General features: G+C 41.4%; 1 protein-coding gene across 1 annotated transcript; it reads right to left on the bottom strand.

Annotated features, from left to right (window-relative positions):
* Positions 1 to 9,494: 9,494 nt before the first annotated feature.
* LOC119002623 (olfactory receptor 51G2-like) lies at positions 9,495 to 10,448 on the bottom strand. Its single transcript, XM_037068605.1, has one exon. The coding sequence runs from the start codon at positions 10,446 to 10,448 to the stop codon at positions 9,495 to 9,497; it is 954 nt and encodes a 317-aa protein (XP_036924500.1).
* Positions 10,449 to 11,899: the final 1,451 nt, after the last annotated feature.

Raw genomic sequence — 11,899 nt, 5'->3', positions numbered from 1 at the left:
CCAACATTATTTCCCATTGAGAAAAGTGATTAGATGGGCTTAAATAGGTTATTGCTATTAATCAATGGGTAGCAATCTATGAAGCAATGGGTAGCAATGAGTAAAATGGCTGCCTGGGCCATCTGAAAATCAGAAAACAGATACTAGATATCTTGGTAGCTGGAATCAGAAGTATGTCCTTGTGAAGTAGATAGATTAAGACTAAGTTTTGCCAAGAAATGGAGACAGTTTCCAAAGTCATAAGAGTAATATACAGAGCCTGACCCACCTCAGAATACAAGGTCAGAAGAGAAAAAGAAAGCAAAGAAGGGAAGGAATTCATGAAGTAAAAAAATTGTATAGGAATTTTATTAAATTTTATTATGTTGATACAATGTTTCTCAGCTGGAGTTCAAAGATCTCTGGACTTCTCTGTGGGTGAAAAATAAGAAATATACCATATTTAGAAGACTTCCGCCAAGATAGAGGCATAGGTGGAAACACTGTGCCTTCTCCCACAACCAAGTTTGAATACAACAAAGGTTTGGAGAACAAAGACACAGCCAAAGGACAGAAAACTGAATTATACGGAAGTCCGACTACATCTAACCTTTCAATGGGGACGGTAAGAGGGATGGAGCCAGCAGTGAGCAGGGTCGGGTAGGACAGATCCCCCGACCTAGGCGCGCAGGCACACTGGAACCAGTTGGGGTGTGGGGCAGACTGACCGAGGTCGCACATTCGCGCACAGTGAGACGGACCACGCAGGCCCCAGGGGGCGAGGGCTGATAGCGGTGGCACACTCACGTGCAGTGGGATGAAACGCATGGGCCCGGTGATGGTGGCAGCTGCGGCACCAGTGGGGGCCGCAGTGGCAGGCGGCAGATGGGATGCCATTGTTCCTCTTCAACCCCGACCCCACATACAACGTCACAACCCAGCGACTGAGTTTCCCTGCTCTGGTGAACACCTTAGGGCTCTGATCCTGCTACAGAACAGGCACAAACAGCCCAAAAGATGGCGCAAGAAGAACTCAAAGTCCCAGAGCCGATAACTCTAAACAACCAAGAAATAGTGAACCTCTCAGAAGCACAATTCAAGACACTGTTCATCAGGATGCTCACAGAACTGGTTGAATATAGTCACAAATTAGAGGAACATATGAAGGCTAAACTAATTGAAATGAAGGGAGATGCCCAGGAAACCAATAGTGATGGAAAGGAAACGGGGACTCAGATCCAGGGAGTGGACCAGAAGGAAGAATGAAACATCCAACCAGAAAGGAATAAAGAAATGAGAATTCAAAAAAATGAGGAGAGGCTTAGGAACCTCCAGGACATCTTTAAACATTCCAACATCTGGATTATAGGGGTACCAGAAGGGGGAAAGAAACAGCCATGAGTGGAAAACTTATTTGAACAAATAATAAAGGAAAACTTCCCCAATCTGGCAAAGGAAATAGACTTCCAGGAAATCCGGGAAGCTCAGAGAGTCCCAAAGAAGCTGGACCCAAGAAGGAACACACCAAGGCACATCATAATTACACTAGCCAAGATTAAAATGAAGGAGAAAATCCTAGAAGCAGCAAGAGATAAGGGGTCACCTACAAAGGAGTACCCATCAGACTGTCAGCTGATTTCTCAAAAGAGACCTTGCAGGCAAGAAGGGGCTGGAAAGAAGTATTCCAAGTCATGAAATCCAAAGACCTACAGCCAAGATTGCTTTATCCAGCAAAACTTTCATTTAGAATGGAAGGACACATAAAGTGCTTCTCAGATAAGGTCAAGTTCAAGGAGTTCATCATCACCAAGCCCTTATTATAGGAAATGCTAAAGAGACTTATCTAAGAAAAAGAAGATGAAAAATATGAACAGTGAAAGGACAGCAAACTCACAGTTACTAAAAACCACACCTAAAACAAAAGCAAACCAGGACAGCTAGATCAGGAGTGGAGCCATAGAAATGAAGAACACATGGAGAGTTAGCAACAGGGGAGTGGGAGGAGGAGAAGGAGGAGAAGGTACAGAAAATAGCATAGAGGGTGGGTAGAAAATAGATAGGGGGAGGGCAAGAATAGTGGGGGAAATATAGAATCTACAGAACTTGAGACACGTGGTTATAAACTAAGGGGGGAGAATGGTGGGGGAGGGAGTGTGCGGGTGGAGGGGAATGAAGGGGGGAATAGAACAACTGTAGTGGTATAATCAATAAAATATATTTTAAAAAATAAAAAAAGAAGAAATATACCATATTTATATATTCTACAATTTTCTTTGCATGTGAGTTATTCTCTCTAGAGCCATGTACTGTGTTTCTCCACTAACACAGTTCTAAGATATAACCTGGTTTGGAAGCAATAAAGAGTGATGAGTGGTTCTTGAAGAAAACATGGAAGTTCTTGTAAAGTACCTGCTTGGTGTCTGGCAAAGAGAAACAATTCTCTTCTGGCAAGATAAGGAAGGTGCTTCAGCCAGCCTGAAAAAATTCAGAAGATATTGAAGGTCCAGTAGTTCAGACACATTCACCAAAATGCTTCATTTCTTGCTCTTAAGGCCCCACAATTTTTTCATCAGGGAATTTTCTTTGATGTAGATGACCTAATGATCCTGAATTGGTTCAGTGTTCTTTATATGTCTGCCACCCAGGGCTTGATTTTCAGCAGTCTGTCCTCTGGCTACAGGAATTTACTGTCTCCTTTAAAGCTACCATGGAAGACCTCTGTCTTTCGCATTATGTTTTAAGTCAGTTGAGTTAGTTGGATGGCACAAACCTATCATTTTATTTTTGTAAGGCTACCAATGCCATCAAAAATCAGTCAACCTCGAGGTTCGATTCCCAGTCAGGGCACGTGCCTGGGTTGCAGGCCAGTTCCCTGCAGGCCAGCTCCCGGCAGGGGACGCACGAAAGGCAACCATACATTGATGTTTCTCTCCCTCTCTCCTTCCCTTCCCCTCTAAAGATAAATAAATAAATCTTTAAAAAAAATCAGTCAACCCACATGACAATCCTTAAAATTACCAAGTCCTCATGCCAATCAAGTACTCCAGCCTCTCTATATCCAAGCATTTCTTTTCACCTTTACCTCATTCCAGCTAATAATGGGAAATTTTAGTAAATGTACCTCACTGTAAGACATGTGTTATTATCACCTTATTAACTGTCAACAATGTGGTCCATGATATTTTCAGACTCATATACAATCAACTGACATAATACTGCCCTGAGAATTTACTTTTAAGGGGCATTCCTTTTATCAACTCTCTTAGGTTGAGTTTTCTTTAAAAATGGAGGTAAAACTATACATGCACAGACTGTATTGGAGAGTATACTAGCTTTTCAGGAATGAAAGAGGGAAAAGGAGTGAGGCAAGGAAGGAATGCATTACTCAACTGCCACCAACCTTGTCATGAACTGGTTGCTCAGTATCCTAGATGTCTTCCAAATGGCTCTATTAAATGGTTTATTTCCACACAGACCATAATGGGAGGTGTGGGAAGAAAGATAATTTATCTGATTACTCTTTACCTTCCATTGCTTAAAGTCATACTATAGTGAGTTAATTCCCTTGTAGGTCCAGGTTGCAAATGTGTAAATGCCTAAGCAGGTTCCATGACAATTCAATCTTCAGAAGCAACAGGGAAGCCTCAACCAGACCCAAAATGCACGCAATAATTCCAGCAAAAACATGATGCTGTGTTTTACCAAGCACCATGTGCTGTGATGTCAGGATGTGTTAGGAACAAGAGAGACTGGGAACACCCTCTGCAGCAAGCCCTGCAGCTTGGGACAAATGGGAATAGCAGCAACAGGAGCAACTTGGCCCTGCAACCTCAAGAACAGCACAAGCAACTATTAGGACCTTTTGGCTGCCTGACCAGATAGCCATCAGGGCAAGTGCACAGATAAAGGCTGAACAAACTAAATTTGGTTCAGTGAGGGAACAGTTAAGGAGTCTGAGAATAAAAGACCCAGAGAGATATTGGAGAAAAGCAAGAGTATATCTTGGAGGAAAAGTGACAAAGTATTACAAGGTGAAGAGAGTGACCAATTGCTTCAAAGGCTGCCAATAGCGCAATGGATGGAATATCAACAAGTGGAGTTGGCAGTGGAGAGCTAGCACACTGGAACTTTGACAAAAGCCATCCCAGCAGAGTGATGAAGGACAAAAACCTGACTGGTATAAGTACAAGAGAATATCAAGGGAACAACTAGTGGACATGAGTTTTGTTGTAGGTGAGCAAAAAAATGGGATAGCAGGAGAAGGATCAGGACTGAAAGATCAATTGGAGGCTCTGTCTCTGACGGGCTGTGAGCACCACACCTTTTCCTTTATGGGCTGAAGATGAAGCTGTTGCTAATTACAGAGTACAATCCTGCCTGAAAGCAAGGGGATGGACTAGATGTTGCCATTCATTTCTGATTGTATTTGATGTTTTATATGTTAGTATCTCCACTCTTACAGTACTGGTTGGGTTATATATTAGGAATCTGCTATTTCCTAATTCTAGCCACAATAAATCAAGCCATTTGGAGGTATGATGGTGTACCCAGGGGCAAAGATGACCAAAGCAGTGCCCTCTAGACACAAAAGGCTCAAGTAGGCATTGCTGCAAATCTACTTTCACTGAAATGTACTTTCAGAAGAGGGTTCACTTTTCCTGAAAAATGCCAAGTAGACAATACCAACAAAAAAAGGACCTATAAAACCATAGGCATCACCTCCAAAATTTCCTCCTGCCTTTTTAGTATTATTGTGTGTGTGTGTGTGAGTGATAGAGAGAGAGAGAAACAGAGACAGAGAGAGAGAGAGATGAACACAACATGAGATTTGCATCTTAGCAAAATTTTTATTACAAAATACAATATTTTTTACTACAGGCACTATGTGATTAAGTAGCTCTTATCTCCAAAGTCATCAAGTTTTATACATTGTGTATGTACAACTTTTTGTATGTCAATCATATCTCATGATTTTTTTAAATAAGGGATCAATTTTAAAAACTATCCTGAGGAAGAAAGAAAAGTAATAATAATTACCTGAAAGGTGAAAGCTATTAATGCTGCAGGAATTCCTTTCATTGTCTTGGCATGGAAATGGCTCACTCATCAAATGCTAAGTATTGATATCAAAATAAATATGTAAATATTAATATTTACATCTTTACAGATCCTGCCTGACAGAGTTGACAGTTTTAGAAATACAGAAACTCGGTCTACCCTTGGTGGGATGTTTTCTTAAAAAGCAAAGTGAAGAAATCTGCCACTAAGTGTGGACTTTTGCCTCATATAGACTTGAACAACTTCAGAATGTGAATATAACCATAATTCAAATATTTGATCACAAGAAAATATAAACTCTCAGTGCTCTAGTCATAATAGAAACATTGTTTATTTATTCACTCAATAGCCTTTTAAGTCTTTATACATCAAGGTTGGAGGAGTACTTGGAATCAGACTGGAATTTGAAAACTACACTACATTTTAGATGTTTGAAAATTGCTGCTATATTTTCCTTGGCACAGTTCTAAAAACAGAACAAAACAACAGAAACTAGCAGCATTTCTTAATACAAGGATAAGAGCAAGAAAACTCCCCAGCAAGGCCTACTACATGATAGTGAGGTCCAGGAAGGCAGTCAATGCTCTTCTTTGTGAGTCCTCTCTCCCTTTCATGCTATTTCCTCCTTCAGATATGCCATTGACCTCCATTTCTCTTCTATCTCCCTCAAATTATCCTCTCACACTGCCCCTGGGAGGAGATGGAAAGAATTCAGGAAGATATCTCTTAATGGCCATTTTCCTTATGTTGTTCTAATCTACAAAAATGTACAACATGGATAATTTTGCATTAATCATAATTTTACATTACTCTGAGTAAATTCATAGCAATTGCACACTAAGTCAGTCTCTGTAGATTTCCTTCTCCTCCTCCATAAAAGACAAAAATAGCTCTTTACAGAGGGTTATTAGGAAATTATTTGCCCATGCCCAATCCAAGGACAATGTAGACTGATTTGCTTGGGAAGACATGGCTTTGAAGAATTTGAGACATACATTCTGGTTTCTATAAGCCTTTTCTCCATTCTCCATCTCCTCCTCTTCATGTCTAAAACCATCCCCCACCAATTCTTTGAAAGCTAGCAGCCAGGACTAGCATAAAAACCTTCACAAACTTTTTACTTGATATAAAACTGTATGAGATTAGTCACTGTACGGTCACTAAGGGCTCCACCCAGCTCTAGGGCATCACAGATTTGGAGCAAGTGATCCAGTTAACTGAGGACTGTTCTTGTGTATCTTTTATACCATATTTAGAACCACCCCTTTAGAACCTAGAAACCTATAGAGGCAAATTATGAATTAATAAGCCAAGGGGTTATTGAGCAGTGTGATCTTGCACACAAATTCTCCATTTGCAACAAACCAACCAGCATTTGCTATTTCCCTCCACAATCAGAGCTACCTGATATTAATACCTAATACAAAGCTACCTAATACATAATGATAATAATAATAAATGTTCTCATCTGTTGAGCTCAATAAAATTTTACAGTTAATCGCAGTTACCATTTGCCAGGAGTTTAGTATTTCCATTATTCATTCATTTATTTTTATATATAAAGGACTTACAATATTACAGGCCATGTGCAAAGTGCTAAGGTTAAACAAGTCAGCAAAAGCAATGCCTTCGTGGTGCTTGTGGTGAATAAGAAAGACGAAATTGATCTAATAACTGCCCAAACATGCCTGAAACTTGTTCTCTGGATTCAGTGCTCTACATTCATTATGTTGTTGAATCTTTACAACATCTCTTCGAGGTAGGTATTATTCCCACTTTATAAAGTTGAGGAAATGAAGGTTCAAAGAAGATGAAATAGCTAACTTAAGATCACACAGCTGGTATAGGCCAGAGGTCAGATTTTCTTATCTCAGCTTGTCTACAGGAGTTGGTGACAGTCTGATTAACCTAAAGATTAAGAGAAGGAGCTTTAGATTCATGTACATGACTTTTTTTAAAACTAATGACAAAATCTAAAAGCCACTGGCTATCATACCTGATCATCTTTTAACTGGCTGAACTGGTAGCAAAGCTTTTTGGAAACCATCTCAGGACTCTCCCTTGAGTTAGGCCTAGGTACTAGTTATTGGGTCTGTGGGGCAGAGAAAGGCATTATGGCAAGTGCTGAGGTGCCTGCACCCTGAAGGTAAAGTTGTAGAAACATAGACCCCAGATCCTTTCCCCTTGACCTCTTGCCATCAGTGCAGCTATGGAATGACTAAAAATAAGGTGGTGGGGGTTATGGGTGGAAGAAGGATCCAAGTTCAGAGCAGCTCTTGAGAAAAGGCAAAAGCAACAAAGCCAAAGGACCCCCACAAACATGTACTAGGTGTCTAAAATCCAAGCTTAATTCTGCTAATACTCTGAAGAAGAATTGCCACCTCAGGGCCTATATTCAATTTGTTTGTTTGTTTGTTTGTTTGTTTGTTTGTTTGTTTTTAGCTGCCCAAGGCTATGTGTGGTCCTGAATATCATCATGTTTCTCAGCGAGATGTACAGGCTGGCTCCTGATCAGAACATTTTTGTTACTGGGATGATGCACGAAGTGGATAGGACCTGGATAAGACAGTCATTTGTTTCAGTCCAAGCTTTATGGCCCTGAGGCAGAAACATCACATAGTGCACGCTGTCTTTTCTAATAACCTCCTTTTCAAAGTGGCTGGTCAAATCAGATTTACTGAAACCTTTGCTTGGCTACTATTATACCTAATATTCTAAAATGGTAACTCTGAACTTATCACCTGTTGTCCTTGTTTCTTGGGCTCCGTGGGCAGGATCCATACATGACCTTCAGACCCACAGAGTTACTAATAGACATGGAGTTCTGAGTTCTTGGAACCCATGCTACAGTGGGTAATGTACATACATACATCTAACAGGGAAAAGAACCTATTAGGAATATTACCAGGAATATCCCTATTCCAATTCTTCAAGAAATATTACAGGTTTTTTTTAGGACTGAGCAGGCCAAGGGCAATGCTAGTGACGAAGTGAGACACATTTCAGTTTCTGGGTAAAATTTCCCCTAGAAATTTGGAAGTAGCTTTGGAAAATGATTCACAAAAAACTTAGTTCCTCTCTGAGCTGAACCCTTCCTGACCATATAAATCACACCTTGTCCTCGAAATCTATGATCCAACCACACCTCATCCACTGGAGTTTACCAACTGCCCGCTATCCCCACAGACCTCAAACACTCAGATCTCCCAGGCCTCTCCCTTCCTGAGCATCAGCTGTCAAGAATTTTTTCCCCTTTATCTTCTCTACTCATTTATTTAAAAATATATGTTGAGCACCTAGTTTATGGTACATGTCATTTTTGGAGCTGGGGATATAGCAGTGAACAAAATAGTTCCTGAATCCTGGGCCAAGGATCTAAAGCTTACCTCCTAGCAGATAACCTGTGTTGGAAGTGAATGGCTCTTCCACCCTTACAACTGAAGCTTTGTCCAGAAGTTATACTGAACAGTTTTCCTAGGCTTGGAAGTATTGAACTTTCTCTCTAGCTCAAAATAGAGACACAGGAAGGCAGGTTGGGGGACCAGGTGAAAAGAGTAAAGGGGTTGAGAAGTACAGATTAGCAGTTACAAAGTAGCAAAGGATATAAAGTACAGCACAAAGAATAGTCAGTAATATTATACTAACTATGTATGATGCCAGGTGAGTGCTGGAACTATCAGGGGGAACACTATGTAAAGTGTATGGTTGTCTAACTACCATGCTGTACTCCTAAAACTAATACAAAAATACTATTGAATGTAAACTGTAATTGAAAAACAAAAGAACAAATAAAGGCACACATGAAGAGAACCAGGAGAAAACTACCACTCCCTGAACTTCAAATAAATGTTAGATAAATTCTGCACATACTGTGTGTCTCTGTGAATTTCCAACCACCCACTCCCCTCTTCTGCTTCTTGGTATGTGAGCTGGTTTATATTAAATTTGGAAGAATACAGCCAGTGTTAAGGTGACTATAGCCTATTTACACATAATATTCTTACTTATACATAATAAGAATATTGTTCTTCCTTAGGCTTAGAAATGAAATGGGGGGAAAAATTCAGGGGTGGGGGGGCAGAGAGTTACCTTCACAAAAAGATATGTACACACATCCTCCCAGTTAGTGTGGTTAAGTCCCATTGACAAGGAGAAATTACAATATATATAAGTCTGAAATAGTTCAGCTCTAATCAGATAGAGCGATAATAAGATTACCAAGGCGGTACTTTGATATACTTTCCAGTGGTCTCAGTCCCCAAAATCATAATTATAGGTTCTGATAGTGCTGCCCACACAAAGGGCACAACAGAGCTGAATTATTTTCAAACATGAATCATTTAAAAACAAAAAATCATTTTAAACCCCCCAAAATTAACTGTTCATAACTAATCCTCCCTCACCCCAAGACCTGGGTTGACCCACAGGGTCGTGTGTCCCTAGGCTCTTCTGTTGTTCTAGGAAACATCAACCCTTTTCTCCTGGAAGCGCTTTAGGACGCCCTGGCGGATCTGTTTAGACTTGACGCAATAAACAATGGGGTTCATGAAGGGTGGGACCAGAAAGTGCAGGTTGGCCATGAGCACTGCCAGAGCAGGGTAGCTGTGCTTCTCTACTCGGTGCAACACAGACAGCCCCAGTTTGGGCAAATAAAAGATGAGAACAATGCAGAGGTGTGAAACACACGTGTTGAGGGCCTTGAGCCGCTCCCCCGGTGATGCGATGCCCAGCACAGTCCGCAGGATCAGGGCGTAGGAGAGCACAATGAGGGAGGAGTCAAGGCCCAATGAGAGGAGGATGGAGACCAGGCCAAACAAGCTGTTAATCTTGGTGTCTGAGCAGGCAAGTCCCACAAGATCGCAGTGCAGGCAGTAGCAGTGAGAGAGGACACTGATCTGGGGAAAGAGCAGACGCCGCAGAAGGATGGGTCCTGGGAGGTTGAGCAGGACAGCCCTCATCAAGATGGCAGCTCCCACTTTGGCCATGGCTGAGTGGGTAAGAATTGTGCCATAGTGCAGAGGGTCCCGGATGGCAACAAAACGATCAAAGGCCATGGCCAGCAGCACACCAGACTCCACATAGGTAAAGGCATGGATGAAGAACATCTGTGCTGCACAGAGATCAAAGGGCAGCTCACGAGCCCCCAGCCAGAAGAGTCGCACCATAGTTGGGAAGGTGCAGGCACAGAGGCCCAGGTCAGAGGCTGCCAACATGGATAGGAAGATGTACATGGGTTCATGTAAGGCTGGGTCTGTGCGTATCAGGAAGAGGATGATACTGTTACCCAGGATGGAAAACACACAGATGAGGTTGATAGGGATGGGAACCCAATGATGAGAAGCTTCCAGGCCTGGAAAGCCAGTGAGAAGGAAGGTAGAATGACCCGAAGTGCTGGTGTTGCAGGAGAACATAGTGATTCCAGGAAGGTGTTGTCCACCCTACAAGTAAGAGGCATTCATTCATTTGATCATCACTTGTGAAGTCCCCAAGTGTGGGCTGCAAAGGAAGAGCTTCCCCACAACCCTTTCTTAGGCCATGACAGAAACTTCATTTCTTTTAGGAGTTTCATTCCCCTCTATTTCCTGACTAATTTAATATTCTCTTTGAATAAGTAACATTGAAACAATTTGATGACTTGATCTCTGCTTATTGCATCAGCTTCTCAGTACCTGTCTTTTTATTGGCCTAAACAACCCCCTTTTTTCCATTTAAGCAATACCCAAAAGCCTATCTTCAAAGTGTCTTCTCAGATGAAATAATGAAAAAAAAAAGAGAATAATTTTCTGCTAAAATTTAGGATGCTGTTAGGAACGAGCAGTATAGATTCCATTTCTATTTATTCTTAGAGGCAAATTTTTCACAGTCTGACATACATGTTAACAAATATACCAGAAAGGCCACACTCAAACAAATGACACATCTTCAAAACTATCCTCTGTGGAGGCTGGTTGGTGTTCACTCAGTTGCTGTTATGCAACCAACACTTTCTTTATTTATTTTCTGGACATTTTGGGGCCCAAAACAAGCTCTCTGAATGTGTTCAATGGCAAAAGTTTCTCTCCTGTGAGGATGTGTTGGCTTAGAAAAAGTATTCAAGAGTTCTTCAAAGCTAAGTCTGGTAAACCCAGATGCATTCATTTTTTTTGTTAAACTCTTTCTTCCCCAACCCCACCTGAATCTTTTTGGCTGCTTAAAGCTTTCACATTTTCTTCTGATTCTGCCTCTGAGACAGTCCTGTGGGCATAGACTCAGTTTGGAAGCACTTTTGTCTTAAATATCTCCTTTTCATCCCTCTTACCATAAAGGATGTTGCGATAGTCCCAAGTACTTTGAAGCTCTCCTCAGTTGTGGGCAGAAGGGTAAAGCTGACAGGACTGGAGGAAACCACCTGAAGAGTCAGGCAAAGAAGCAAGAGCTTCAGAAGCCTGGGGTTAATAATGTTAAGCAGGGAGCCCAGATGTAGTGTGTAAGTTCATCTACCTCCATAACTTCACATGGCAGAATTAGGCTGCACAGTCTCCCCAGGTTCTCTCCTCAGCAACAGGACTGCATCTCTATTTGTCTACTAAGGATTTGCATTGTAAATCAAATGGCCTGCAGGACCACAAACTGTAATTGCCCTATTTTCTCCCCAAAGTTCACCTTCCAATACCTGTCAGGTTTTGCACCCTTTCTTGTTATCCATGAAATCTCCAGGGGGGGGGAAAGATGCAAACACCTATCTCTTTTCACTCTGTAACATATTCCCCAAAATAAATGTATTTGAAATATCCCCTCCTCTCAGATTCCAGTGAAACTAACCCAGCCAAAATCATCACTATTTCCCTAGATATTGTTCACAGCCACCTAACTGCCCTACTTT

Source organism: Sturnira hondurensis, unplaced genomic scaffold (assembly GCF_014824575.4).
Source record: "Sturnira hondurensis isolate 20B ecotype Veracruz unplaced genomic scaffold, ASM1482457v3 Scaffold0017746, whole genome shotgun sequence".
Taxonomy (NCBI): Eukaryota; Metazoa; Chordata; class Mammalia; order Chiroptera; family Phyllostomidae; genus Sturnira; species Sturnira hondurensis.
Note: the sequence above shows the minus strand (reverse complement) of the source record. Positions and strands in the feature narration are given on the sequence as shown.